This window comes from Hoplias malabaricus, chromosome Y (assembly GCF_029633855.1).
Source record: "Hoplias malabaricus isolate fHopMal1 chromosome Y, fHopMal1.hap1, whole genome shotgun sequence".
Taxonomy (NCBI): Eukaryota; Metazoa; Chordata; class Actinopteri; order Characiformes; family Erythrinidae; genus Hoplias; species Hoplias malabaricus.
In genome coordinates this window covers 62,830,152-62,845,150 of record NC_089820.1, presented here as the reverse complement: position 1 = coordinate 62,845,150, position 14,999 = coordinate 62,830,152, and the positions used below count along the sequence as shown (strand labels likewise).

The 14,999-nt window shown below is 44.4% G+C and overlaps 1 protein-coding gene across 1 annotated transcript in view; it reads left to right on the top strand.

Moving 5' to 3' along the window:
- LOC136678310 (dual specificity testis-specific protein kinase 2-like) overlaps positions 1–13,488 on the top strand; it is a 31,009-nt gene extending 17,521 nt beyond the window's left edge. The window contains exons 5-11 of the mRNA XM_066656320.1: positions 5,237–5,383; positions 7,203–7,285; positions 9,226–9,310; positions 9,880–9,963; positions 10,127–10,213; positions 10,497–10,632; positions 11,795–13,488. Of these exons, the coding sequence (XP_066512417.1) occupies positions 5,237–5,383; positions 7,203–7,285; positions 9,226–9,310; positions 9,880–9,963; positions 10,127–10,213; positions 10,497–10,632; positions 11,795–12,789 (1,617 nt within the window). The 3' untranslated portion in view covers positions 12,790–13,488. The remainder of the gene's footprint in view (positions 1–5,236; positions 5,384–7,202; positions 7,286–9,225; positions 9,311–9,879; positions 9,964–10,126; positions 10,214–10,496; positions 10,633–11,794) is intronic.
- Positions 13,489–14,999: the final 1,511 nt, after the last annotated feature.

Sequence of the window (14,999 nt, the reverse complement as noted above, 5' to 3'; positions counted from 1 at the left end):
GGGAAGAGCGTGCAGACAACTGATTAGATAAACGAGTTACAAGTTTTTACTGCTTGCTCGTTGACTAACAATGTTATTTGTTATCAGCTTATGTTCCTGTGTGAACTGGACCCCTGTGTAAACAGGATGAGTAACAGATACCACACCATGTGCTGCTTTGTCTGTAATCTACACCTTAGGTCTTAACCTACAGCCCGCCACAAACAAGCTGAAGCCTGTCATCAATAAAACTAAATACCTGGAACCACATCAAACACCTGTGCTTTCTCTGTTCAGGAGGTGGACTGCTGTGTTAGGGTCCAGTTTTGGGTCAGGAGCAAGGCCTGAGGGCAGTACCAGGGCTTCCTTTAGCTGATAAAGGCCTGGTTCTTACATTGACATATATTTAAAAGTCTCTTTAGATAGAATGTCTAATGTTCATCCAATATGTTAATGTGTTAACTTATGACATGAACTCATGACTCATGAAATTAATACACAAACTATTGATACCCTTTGCTGATTTTAATTCTTGGTTTTCATAGGCCTTTGCTGCAAAAATGGAAAAGAAACAAAATAAATGACCAATGATATGATTTCCCCCGGTAATTTTAATTATTGTCATTGTGTCTTAGCAATAATGGCTTTTACTCAATTGTTCAGCAAACTGAGCCTTTCCCGGACATACCTTCAGTCTAATTCTTGCCGTTGGCGCTGTGACCTTTGTTCTGTTTCTCTACTGCCTGATGACCATTATCAGAAAGGCGTATTACTGCAATTATAATCATGGGTAATCTCTGGCCTGCTGGGGATTATACTATTATTCCAAGCTGCTGTAACCCAGTCTTATTCCAAACACTGACAATTCCTAATCCTCCTGGACGTAAGGCAGCAAGAGTTCTTTCAAAGAGGTTTAATTTTTACACTTCACAACCATTGTAGAGGATAGTTTTAAAAAAATATATATTAAATATATTACAAATTACCCATTACTTATCTCATTTTCCCTGGTGAGAGCTTCCTGTTGACTTTCCTCTTTATCAATACACATGTTCAGTCCTGAAATTACAAGAGAAAACCCAGTAGATCTTGTCAGCACTTAATCTTAGCCACAGACACTCAGTACACAAGTAGACGAAGGGTCAGATAGCTTCAGGACGTAAAGTTCGCTTCATTATCAGGCGTTGCGTTCTGATTGGCTATCAGTACATCTGTATATACGCACTTCCGTGGCTCTGATATTGGTCTGATGTGAATCAAAGACAGCTACCTTCTACATGTTATGTGAAAATAGCAGACTTGTGATTGGTCCTTTTGCCTGTCCGTCAGATTTCCCTTAATGTGGAAGTAGGCAGTTGCTGGCCATTCTAGTCTGGCTCATTATAATCGATGTTCTAGGCTCGATTTCACAAAAAGAGATGTGCCTAATCTGTTATGTCAATTGCACTTAAAGCTGCATTTGTAATTTTGGTTTAATATTTAATATATAACTAAAATAAAATGTTTTTTCACTGACTTCCATTGAAGGTTTTTTCCTTCTCCTGTAAAGTTGCCCTTTTGGAAGTTCTTTTTTTTTTCCTTGGTCAGCTGTATGCAGTTTTGCTCTGGTTCTATTCATTCATTCATTCATTCATTATCTGTAACCCTTATCCAGTTCAGGGTCGCGGTGGGTCCAGAGCCTACCTGGAATCATTGGGCGCAAGGTGGGAATACACCCTGGAGGGGGCACCAGTCCTTCACAGGGCAACACAGACACACACACTCACACATTCACTCACACACTCACAGACAGTCACTTAACACACCACACTCCTCACAGACAGTCACCCGGAGGAAACCCACGCAGACACAGGGAGAACACACCACACTCCTCACAGACAGTCCCCCGGAGGAAACCCACGCAGACACAGAGAGAACACACCACACTCCTCACAGACAGTGACCTGGAGGAAACCCACGCAGACACAGGGAAAAAACACCACACAATAATTACATATTCTCCACAGATATATCACCTATGCTGTATATTAGCTGACTTTAAGATTTGAGGAAATGTATGTTTATTTATTATTCACATGCATGCCAGAGTAGTACATGCATATGTTGAATTGATTAGCATTTTTACTTAAAATCCCCATACAAGTCCTTAATGATTTAACAGCCATCAGCTTTATTATTTACTTCCAAGTGTCCACAAGATCTGAGTTAAACACTGTGTCAAACCGAGCAGTGTCCAGCTCCTCCAGGTTAGCATTCCACACCGAGGATTAACTCAATATAGAGCAGTAGGTGGACGTGCATCAGTAACCTAATCACCTCCAGTAGGAAACTGTGTATTTCCAGCCCTGGCTGAGGAGCTCATCGGTTCGCCCAATCAACAATGATCAAAGGCTCAAGGCAGGAGCCAGGGATTAAACTGAGCTTTAACCCTTTAGTAAAGAGGAGGATGGGAGGAAGGGGAGATGGGCAGACACCAGATGTAGGGGGGCTCCAGAGGAATTTGGGAGTAAAAATCTGGTAATCCAGTGCTGGGTCTTAGAACTCTACTCTGAATGAGGGCAGGTCTACGTCTAGAGATGGAGGCTGTGTCAATCAGTATAATGGCCTAACGGGGCGTAGTTAAGCAGGGCAAAGAGCATGCACGCACGCACCAGCACAAATGCTTTACTGGGACACTCATCATTAGTTCCTGTACACTTCAAAATCCATTTGGACTTAGTGATGTTTAGAACAAAGAGTTCTGCTTAAGCCAGTTTTACTTAACTATCTATGGTTATAGTTTGGCAATTGAAGCATCGCTATAACTGTTGTGACAAGGAGCTGGCTTGCTACGGTGGTGTCACACCAGGAAGTACCCTGGTGGTGGGAACTGTAACTAATTTTGAGTCTATTAAAACCAGTTTTTATAAAAGACATTCACTTTGCTTTACACCCCAAGCACCTTAACAATCTTCACTCTGCTTTGGGGCCTCTTGGATGGTTTATAGTTTGGCCGTGTTTGGGCCACCTGTCTTCCGATTGAAGTAAACAAGGCAAAAATAGACCAGAGGGATACCATGAGGACTGTATATTTAGCCTAGATGGACTGTTGGTCAGCTATGAGGAAAGTCGGCATCTACATCACCTCTTGCATTCCTCCACTTAAAAATAACCATTGCATCATTCTTCTTCACATACCAGTTTTGCACGTAGGCAAGATATCATCCAGGTGATTGTGACTGGAGCATTAACGGTTGTTTATCAGACGGTTGTATTGTAATTTAACATCCACTGAATATGTAACACATGGCTTGGTCAAGATGATTAACGTACTAAGAGTCGAATGACTGATGGTTTGTTTCAGGGTCTCTTAGCTGCCTGTGTGGATATCGGAGACGTCTTATTTGCATTCAGGCGTTCGGTGAATCCAGTTAGGCTCCAAAAAGAGGATGTCTAAACAGTGTGACTCAAAATGACAAGTCAATTTCTCCTCGTTACAGATGATAACCCTGTGCTGGTGTCAGCACTGTTTAAAGCAAAGCTTTAACGTGTGACACTATGCGTGTACTTTAGCCTTGTCCGCTAATCCCATTCACACAGATTAAAATGTAAAAGATCCAGCAGTGGAGGTGAGAGGAAACAGTTCTATTTACAGTCACTACCTGGTCAAGACACCAAAGCCTAGAGTACACCACGCACTGTTAGTGTGCAAGAGGTCACATGATTTGCCCAAGTGTCTCGTCAGCAATCCCAAGCCGCGATGTGTCATTTGGAAATGAGTAGGCCCTTTGAGCTCAAGGTTCAGAGCTACAGTCATGTGCAAATGTTTGGGCGCCCCTGGTCAAATGACATGTTTTGTTGATTGTGAAGAGAAAATAAGTGCATATTATCTACAGCACGGTTTCTTCACCACAGGGCTGAGGGCATCAAGACTGGTGGTCCTCCAACCAACACTAAAGGGAAGCCAGAGGTCTACAGTGGACACTTTAGTCAGTGACACTTCATTATAAACTCTAATGGAAAAGAATAATCAATCTAATAATAAGAAAGATAGCTCATGTTCTCGGTTATGTGTCATCCTCAGTTTAGTTCTGTTGGTAATTCATTGGTATGGAGGTCATTTCAGGCTGCATATAAATTAGGTCACTGTCGAGTATATTGCCCTGTAGCTATTTTAGCTGTGAGATCAAAACTGAGCTTTTAAAGTTCCTGGAAATGCTTTCAGTACAAATACAACTGTATGTCTGTTATTTCTTGAGCAGCACTGTTCTAGCATAAACAGTTAATGAGGCTTGTTTGAACAGACTAACCCCAACCCTGGCAAGTTTTTTTAGTATTTTTTATTATGAACCAGTACATTTCTATATGATTGTACTGGTATTAAAAACACTACTATTCTTTGTCAGCATGTAGGTCAAGATTTACTCAGTCAATATTATTCATTCATTCATTATCTGTAACCCTTATCCAGTTCAGGGTCGCGGTGGGTCCAGAGCCTACCTAGAATCATTGGGCACAAGGCGGGAACACACCCTGGAGGGGGCGCCAGTCCTTCACAGGGCAACACACACACACACATTCACACCTACGGACACTTTTTGAGTCGCCAATCCACCTACCAACGTGTGTTTCTGGACCGTGGGACAGTTAATATCAGCTCATTGGGTAAACTAGTGGCCATGCTGAGATATAATATAAATGATAAACACTTCTAAGTCTCCTTCTAAGACAAAACTTGTTTTTCCTCCTTTAACTGATTCTGTTATCAGACATGGGTTTCTATTTTTAGGCCGGTTCCACAGAAACCTTTTTTTTTTTCAGTTTTGTTCTCAGTGTGGCATTCTTGTGCAGGTCGATGTTGAAATAACCACCAGTCTTTGAGTCACTAAATATTTGATTGCTGTTGCCCCTCATGACTTCAATTGGGAACATTGACGAGAATATTGTTGCTCATTTCCTCCTAGTTGCTAAATTTGGTACAGCACTGGTCAAATTACACGCGTTGGTGTTTTCTAAATGAGAATAATCACATTTTTTACAGAGAACACAAATTCACAGATATGATAGACTATAAAATGAGGCATTTCTTTTTTTTTGTCATTAGTGACCTCAGCTAATAAACAGACTTGATGAGTATTTGAATATATTTCACTTGGAAGAACAAAAAAGAAGTGCTGTTGCCCTTAAAAGTTACGTCTCAATGCATGAACTAATCACTACCTTGTCCTACTGAGTGCCTATCAGCAGTCATATGACCACATTTTGTATTTTCTTGCAGTACATTAACGGTGGTAACTTGGAGCAGCTGCTGGACAGCAACAAGTACCTGAGCTGGGCCAGCCGGGTTAAACTGGCCCTGGAGATAGCTATGGGCCTGGCCTACCTTCACTCAAAAGGCATCTTCCACAGAGACCTCACCTCCAAGGTACACACTCCTGATACATTCCTAAAACGCTCTAAATACAAATAATGAATGAAATGCATTTGTAGTTTAGATTAAATGTCTGTTTTTACACACTAAACCTTTTTAAACTCTATAACACACTTTGTACACACAGTACGACTTTTAGAAAGGACTGCGTTATTTCACTGATTGTTAGGGATCAGTACGTTTGGGATGTAAAAATGCACAGGTGAAATCCATTATGTTGTTACACCATTTATTGTATTTGGATTTTGTTATAAAATCCAAAATTGTTAACCAAGTAATGGGAATCAAACAATCTCTTCATTTAGATTGCACTAATCAGTCCACGTTGTTTTCATTCAGTGTTTTGGCTGCTGTACTTCTGCAGCGTTTGTCTGGATTTGTCTCACTTATTGAACATGCTTCCAGAACAGAACCTCAAATTAGGGGGATCTTGGACAGTTTAAATGATCAGTTTTGACAGGTCTGGTCAATATACGTCTACTCTCTCTTTTGAAAGCATGCAGCATTTCAGGTCGTTTTTTTTATTTCCCTGGTCATATCAGTGATAGACGATCATCTGTGGTAGCGAAGCATTCCTTAACACTTTAATACAGAGCACAGCCCAATCAACAGCAAGACAGGTGCACATCCCTCAGCTGTGGCTGGAATGCACTGGCATTTCCTGTGTGAACCATCAGCTGCTGAACTTTCTTTCACTGTATCTGTACGCTTTGGGAATCACCCTTGACATTGGCTTCACCAGCATCATAGCTTTGTAAACATTGTAATAGTCTAGCTAACCTAATTGGTCCCATTATAATCAAGAAGGGAAGCCACTCATTTATTCAGTGTTTACTTCCATATTTGTCTTTTTTTTCTGAAGTTGACTTACGGGTTTAATTACAAAGGTGAATGTGTGAAACTGTCCACAGGTGTGACTGGGTGAGTGTGTGTCCACAGGTGTGAGTGACTGGCTGAGTGTGTTTCCACAGATGTGAGTGTGTGAGTGACTGGGTGAGTGTGTGAATTGGTCCATCCACAGGTGTGAGTGACTAGGTGAATGTGTGAAACTGTCCACAGGTGAGTGTGTGTGAGTGACTAGGTGAATGTGTGAAACTCTCCACAGGTGTGGGTGTGTGAGTGTGTCCACAGGAGCCATTTCCAGCCTCTCCTTATACTTGTGTTTAGAATTAAAAACGTATCCATGTCAATGTGTCTTTAAAATGGATAGTCGTTATTATACATCACCTCTTCTGATTGGCTGCCTGTATGTAGGTTCACATAGGCTTTGGATTCTAATACTAAATGAAACTCATTTTAATTGACAACAAACAAGGAATTTATTTAGTAATTTACTATAAACCTATGGACAATGAACCTGTGTGAACATTTCACTGCATTCGCTAAAACACGTTAGTAACACGGTAGCTGATGAACTTGGCTGTGATCTCAGATGGTCAGGGGTTTGCAGCAGCTGTCCTAGAATGAGGTCCATAAAGGGAACTGTCCCTGGAGCTGGGTAATTGGTCATTTAGAGATGAGTGTGGTTCAGAAAATGTGTTAAATAGGACAGGATTAAACTGACGTTGTACTGAAGACCCATGGGTCCTCTACTACACACCATAATGTAGGGCCATCAACTCTGATCCAAATTAGGCTCTAGCTCACAATCAGCCTTTCAAAGCATTATTTTTGTTTACATCTTAGAGTATGAGGAACTAGAGTGTAGTAAACTGTAATTTCTGCTTTGGTTCAGGAAGAGTAAACCAAACCCATATGTAAATAAACATATCTTACAGTCTTTTTTGTTGTTTTTTTGTTTTTGTGATTGCAGAACTGCCTGATTAAATCAGATGAAAATGGCTACACTGCAGTCATCGGAGACTTTGGCCTCGCAGAGAAGATCCCCAGCCTTGAGTGCGTGACATTCTTTACATTGTATTTTAAATATCCGGATACGTTTCTTCCATTTAAGTTCCATTTAAATTCGTTTGCATAAATGTTCCTTTGTTAAACAGAAATACATCCAGTTTGCATCTGCGCTGCTTATCCTGCATTACATGCAAATCTTATGGATTATTTTCCCAAAGAATAATTTGTGATCAGGTTACTGACGCTTAGGGCCCAGGCACCACAAGCCAACAAGGAATAACTTGTTTCTGTTGTAGCCACCTTCTTCAGGGCATCTGTGTAAAAGGTAAAGCAGTCTGTAAAATTTGAGTATTTAAAGTCAGCTTGTTTGGCACAGTAATAGCAACTTCTCCAGTATTCATGGTGTTCAGTGTTTGCTCATAGGGATTACAATATTAAAATGTGCTATATTGGGCGGCACGGTGAAACAGCAGGTAGTGTCTCTGTCACAGCTCCAGGGACCTGGAGGTTGTGGGTGCAAGTCCTGCTCCGGGTGACTGTCTGTGAGGAGTGTGGTGTGTTCTCCCTGTGTTTGCGTGGGTTTCCCCCGGGTGACTGTCTGTGAGGAGTGTGGTGTGTTCTCTCTGTGTCTGTGTGTGGGTTTCCTCCGGGTGACTGTCTGTGAGGAGTGTGGTGTGTTCTCCCTGTGTCTGCGTGGGTTTCCTCCGGGTGACTGTCTGTGAGGAGTGTGGTGTGTTCTCTCTGTGTCTGCGTGGGTTTCCTCCGGGTTACTGTCTGTGAGGAGTGTGGTGTGTTCTCTCTGTGTCTGTGTGGGTTTCCTCCGGGTGACTGTCTGTGAGGAGTGTGGTGTGTTCTCCCTGTGTTTGCGTGGGTTTCCCCCGGGTGACTGTCTGTGAGGAGTGTGGTGTGTTCTCTCTGTGTCTGCGTGGGTTTCCTCCGGGTGACTGTCTGTGAGGAGTGTGGTGTGTTCTCTCTGTGTCTGTGTGGGTTTCCTCCGGGTGACTGTCTGTGAGGAGTGTGGTGTGTTCTCCTTGTGTCCGCATGGGTTTCCTCCGGGTGACTGTCTGTGAGGAGTGTGGTGTGTTCTCCCTGTGTTTGCGTGGGTTTCCTCCGGGTGACTGTCTGTGAGGAGTGTGGTGTGTTCTCCCTGTGTCTGCGTGGGTTTCCTCCGGGTGGCTGTCTGTGAGGAGTGTGGTGTGTTCTCCCTCTGTCTGTGTGGGTTTCCTCCGGGTGACTGTCTGTGAGGAGTGTGGTGTGTTCTCCCTGTGTCTGCGTGGGTTTCCTCCGGGTGAATGTCTGTGAGGAGTGTGGTGTGTTCTCCTTGTGTCCGCGTGGGTTTCCTCCGGGTGGCTGTCTGTGAGGAGTGTGGTGTGTTCTCCCTCTGTCTGTGTGGGTTTCCTCCGGGTGACTGTCTGTGAGGAGTGGGGTGTGTTGTCCCTGTGTCTGCGTGGGTTTCCTCCGGGTGACTGTCTGTGAGGAGTGGGGTGTGTTCTCCCTGTGTCCGCGTGGGTTTCCTCCGGGTGACGGTTTGTGAGGATTGGGGTGTGTTCTCCGTGTCTGCGTGGGTTTGCTCCAGGTGCTCCGGTTACCTCCCATGGTCCAAAAACACACTTTGATGCATTGGATGACTGAGTGGATACCTGCAGTATTTTGCCCATGTGGAGTAAAAGGGAATGTAAGGAAGCACAGCCAGTTTCAGGATTGTGTATGTGTGCAGGGGGTCATCTGATTTGGCAGGAACACAGTGTTCAGAAGTGAACTCCTAAGAGGGCTAATAATACCATAGCAGCTGAAGGAAGTCCCTGTCTGTAACTCTCTCACACTCTCTCCCAGCTCTCATCTCCTCATATTAACCTGATCAAAGACTTCCCTCCTCACCTTCAGTCAGGCTGCAGGGCGTGAGATCAGACGGCTCTGTGAATGTGCTTTGAATGTTTAGTATCTTATCCTCATGTAAACCTGTTTCTCTGTGCCTCTTTGTGCAGCGCTGATGGGGAAAAGCTGTCTGTCGTGGGGTCTCCGTTCTGGATGGCCCCAGAGGTGCTGAGAGATGAGCCGTACAATGAGAAGGTGATCTGTTCTGCTAGAGGCAGTTCTGGTTAATGATGTCCGTGAGAAATTTACATTGGGTCCAGTACTAAGCCCAATTTTGTAATTCAGCAGATAATACTTATATATTTAATAAATACAGTGGCACAGGGCACAATTGAAGGGTGCTAAAGCTACAAATAATATTAAGTTTTCTGAACACACATTTTTAAATTACTTCAGAATGTTACAATAAAATTATTTAATTAGAGTAGGTTTTTATTAGTAATTTGATTATGAAAATGTCCCAATTTGTGAATAATATCCATCCACATGACCTCTACAATTATGGTTAGATTACATTAGATGGAGCATAGTACATGTTTAAGTATCAGAATTTGGAGGGGTTTAATGTAGCTGCTGTTCTTAGAACAGTTCTCAGATTACTCCAGAAAGCCCCTGTTTTTCTCAGGTCCAACCTGCATCACTCTGGACCTTCTTAAGATTTGTGACGACTAGTTTGATCCACGACGTTCTACTGGTTCTACAAACAACCTTTGGATTGAGAACGAAGCATAATGTTTGTTTTTTTCTTCCCCTATTTTCTCCAGGCTGATGTCTTCTCTTATGGCATCATCTTGTGTGAGATCATCGCCAGGATACAAGCTGATCCCGACTTTCTACCCCGCACTGAAGTGAGTTCAATTTGAAATTCAAGCTCTTAGCAGTCATCCTCAGATATAAGTTTAGGCTCGATATGCCTCCCTCAGCTGCGTTACGATAGGTCCAGCATCTAATGCCAAAAACACATGTGGTGTCTAAGGTTGTGTTTTAAAAAAAGTCTGTGTTCGCCGGCAGAATTTCGGACTGGATTACCACGCGTTCCAGCACATGGTCGGAGACTGTCCACCCGACTTCCTGCAGCTGGCCTTCAGCTGCTGCAATGTAAGTTCTGTCCCTCTTCATGCTGTCCAAGAAATCTGTTCTCCATGCACCATACCCCAGTGCAATATTGGTGTCACACAAAAAGTAAAAGCACACAGACAAGTCATAAATAGTTGAGTTAATATTCCAAACACTCGTGCATCAAACAGGGAGCTGGGTCCTCGGGTGCGTGTGCACGTTTCGAGTTATTTGCCTGAATGGACGGTTACAGTTACTTGTTCTGTTTCAGCTGCGAGATCTGATTCTAAATCCATTCATCATTTCATTTGGCACATGTTTGCAGATGGACCCAAAGCTCAGGCCCTCATTCCCAGATATCGTGAAGAGGCTGGAGGAGATCCAGAAGCGTCTGAAAGCTGAAGAATCAGAGAGGGAAAGACTTCCCCCAACAGATATTGAGAAAAAGCCAATCTCCAAAGGTATGTGTGGGAAGAAAAATGTCCCAAGTGCATATAGTATAGGGCCACAGTCAGTTATATGTCAGGGCTTGGTTATGGTTTTTTATTGGTTGCATAGTTAAAGATTAGCAGAACTGGCCTGTGCCAAGATTCTTGAATAGTTTCGTTATATTTCGGTTTACCAAAGGACTGAACATGAACGTTGCCATTAAATTTGCCCTTTCTTCAGTGTGTGGGAAAAAGCTGCCTGCATGACCACACTAAACACACTCTCCCCAATGATTCACTGAATCAGCTGCTGCCATACGAGTACATAGTTGTTGTGATGAAACCATCTGTTTGTATCTACTGTGGAGCAGATTTACAAGTGATTAAACCATGTATATTTTGAGAAGGAGACCACGCAGCAAGACCCACATGGCCGAGATCCCGCTTTTCGCCACTGGAGTTCCACGTAATAGCTCAGCAGCCATGATTTCTTGGAACGGGGAAGCTGTAAAACATACAGGATCTGTCCTCAGCCAGACTCGACGTCAAGTAATCCTCCCACGTCTCTTGTCGGTCAGCTGTAAATGGGCCCCCGTGGTTGATTCGTGGCTAGCTGTTCGTAATGAGAGTTCCTTTGCTAATGCAGTGTCTGCGGGCTCCAGTTGCCCTCTCTGTCTCTCAGGCCCACGCTCTTCATTTCATTTGGCAGTTAATCATGGCCCGGGCACAAAACAAGGAGTGAGTGGCTTCTCTGAAGTCTTCATCTCAGTCAGCGTCCTGGTTCCATTACAGGAGTGTTTCTGCCACCTGAGCAGGCCTATGTGCTGTTCTTCGCATCATTTGTACACTTCAGTTTGGCTTTGGTTCGACAGTGTTTCGTCATTTGGAACACATTCTGCGAGTGTAGCTGTGTTGCTGTCTCTAAATGGTTTCAGTGCAAGAGCCTCCCTTGTAAATGGCATGTAGCGCACCACAATGAAATTGTGGTATGTGCGGTATTAACATCAGTATTGCACTTTTGACTCAGCCTTTGGCTCTAATCCAGTATCTGTTAAATACATCTCTTTGGCGCCCTCTGGTGTTTCTTTAGCTATAAAACATGAGTTGATTGATGCACGCTGAGTGCTTTTAATCTACTGATGGCTAGTGCTAACTTCATGCATCAGTAATAATGCATCAATCTCTCTGTCTCCAGGCGACAAGTTCCAGGGCATAAAGAGGTTGAATCCTTTGGACTTCCAAGACGACAAAATCCCACCCAAGTCGCCTCGTCCACGCCGCAACATCTGGCTTTCTCGCAGTCAGTCGGACATCTTCTCTCGCAAGCCAGGCCACAAGGGAAGCGTCCAGGATTCTCAACGCGGCCCTGGGACGCCCCGCTCACGAGGAGCCCCTAAGGTGAACCCTTTTAACGCCAGGGAGGATCTGAAAGGTGGTAAAATCAAGTTCTTCGACATGCCCAGTAAGTCTGTGTTCTCCCTCATGTTTGACCTGCACTCTCCTCATGGCAGTCCAAGCGCTCAGCAGCTGCAATCCAACGTCAGCAGTGGCGCCGTGTCCTCGGCTCCGTGGCCAGAACTGTGGCAGCTGCCCGGAAGGCAGTGCCGATCGCTGCCCAGCTCGCCGCAGTCCGTGTCTGAAACTTTTTGCATGGCCAAGAATGAGGTCGGGGAAAACAAGCCTAAAGTGCTCAGCAGCTGGGCAAAAAAATACATCGTTAGGGAGATCCCACCCTACAGACCCAGAGAAGACAGACAGGTGGAGCCAGACGAAGAGGAAGAGCCAGATGAGGAGACGGGGCCTGAGATGAGCCAGTCATGTCCTGCCTGTACGTACTGGCCAAGGACCGAACCAGATAACGGGGTGGAGCCAGATGATAACTGGTCCTGCCCCGCCTCCACGGACACTGAGGCAGAGGCCATGGACTGCTCTAGTAGCAGAGGAAGCCCCATCGATGACAACAAAGAGCAAAACCTGGGCTTGGTCCAGATGCAGAACAGAAACAGACAGAGGCCACTTCCCTGTGAGGACATGGAGGCTGAGGACCAAGAGGATACACTCACCTTGTCCTCGAATAGGAATTCTCTTGGCCTGAGTGTTTCCATGGAGCCCCAGGAGCTCCGCCCCATCGTCCTGGCGCCCTGCCGGACCTCTGCGTCACCGGACATCCTCTCCCGCTGTGATATCTGAACGATGCTGCCTCAGAATTAATCCTGAAACATGGTTTTACATAGGAGTCCTATCAGTCGAGAATGACAGGATCTACCGAAGACAGAGATGCACATATTTTTCATGACTCTGTAGAATACACTTAAAAGATTATTATTATTTTGGTTCTTGGAAGAATAAAGGAAACCCTCCTAACTTAAGCACATTTTTTTTGTTTGTTTTTTAGAGGGGGGTGTGAACAGAAGTGTGTATGAGGTGTAGATCCAGACTGTTACCAGAGCTCACACAGAGGGAGAACAAATAAGCTAACGTGTTCCATAGGGCTAATGGCTTATTACAATCTACTAGTTTTGTTTGAATGTACTTTTAACCCCTTGCAGGCACTATATTTTCAGAACAAGTACAACAGGTTCTTTATTCAACAGAGACTCTGTATTTATGAAGATATACATTCGTTTTTTCCAACTGTAAGTGTTCAAATAAACAGACCGTTTTCAGAGGTTATTGCTGCATTTGTTTTGCTGGTGTATGGCCACCCAGAGTCAAAAAATAAACATTCCATCCAATCATATCACACTTATTTGTATTTGTTTTTGTCTTTTCTTTAAAGCACAGGCAGGTTTTTCCTCTTGCAGCCCTCTGTAATGGTGGCGAATGGACTTGAGGCACCAGCTGGATCTTTTTCACTATTTGACCGCTCAGGTCTTCTAAAAATAAAAAGTCCATGACTAACTACTTAAAGCTTGCAAATTGCACTTGAAAGGATTAAAAACAATGGTTTAAACCTTTTAATTTTTTTGAGCTTGTCACTACATTTCTATGCAATAAATGTAACCGAGACGGACTAGTTTTATAGAGAGGATCTATTTTGATATTTATGAGGAAGAAAAAGTGATTTTACTATGTCTTACTTCCCTGCTGGTCAAATACGTGTACAGCATATTAATACACTTTGATGGTGAACACAGATTTATGTAAATAATTGTTTGTTTTGCCCTTTTCTTTGACCTTGATGTCTTTGGTTTTTCGTCCTGACTGTGAAGAGATTTGTAATGGAATCAGAGTTGTATATTTCTACCAAAGACAGATCAGGACATTATTTTCCATTCATACGGCTACATTTTTTTAATGTTTAAGTGCATGTATGTATCAGTCGGTTAAAAAATAAATTTAATTGTTTACTTTTTTTGTTGTTTAAAATCTTGTTCATTGCACTGTATTTTTGCCAGTTTTTTGGTGTTGTCCCAGGCTACTGGGGTTTTATAAATTGATGATATTGCAACACACCTCACACTATAACAAGACACATACATTATCTGTAACCCTTATCCAGTTCAGGGTCGCGGTGGGTCCAGAGCCTACCTGGAATCATTGGGCGCAAGGCGGGAATACACACTGGAGGGGGCGCCAGTCCTTCACAAGGCAACACACACTCACACACCTGCGGACACTTTTGAGTCACCAATCCACCTACCAATGTGTGTTTTTGGACTGTGGGGGGAAGCCAGAGCACCCGGAGGAAACCCACGCAGACACAGTGAGAACACACCACACTCCTCACAGACAGTCACCCGGAGGAAACCCACGCAGACACAGGGAGAACACACCACACTCCTCACAGACAGTCACCCGGAGGAAACCCACGCAGACACAGGGAGAACACACCACACTCCTCACAGACAGTCACCCGGAGGAAACCCACGCAGACACAGGGAGAACACACCACACTCCTCACAGACAGTCACCCGGAGGAAACCCACGCAGACACAGTGAGAACACACCACACTCCTCACAGACAGTCACCCGGAGGAAACCCACGCAGACACAGGGAGAACACACCACACTCCTCACAGACAGTCACCCGGAGGAAACCCACGCAGACACAGGGAGAACACACCACACTCCTCACAGACAGTCACCCGGAGGAAACCCACGCGGACACAGAGAGAACACACCACACTCCTCACAGACAGACACCCGGAGGAAACCCACGCAGACACAGGGAGAACACACCACACTCCTCACAGACAGTCACCCGGAGGAAACCCACGCAGACACAGGGAGAACACACCACACTCCTCACAGACAGTCACCCGGAGGAAACCCACGCAGACACAGAGAGAACACACCACACTCCTCACAGACAGTCACCCAGAGGAAACCCACACAGACACAGGGAGAACACACCACACTCCTCACAGACAGTCACCCGGAGGAAACCCACGCGGACA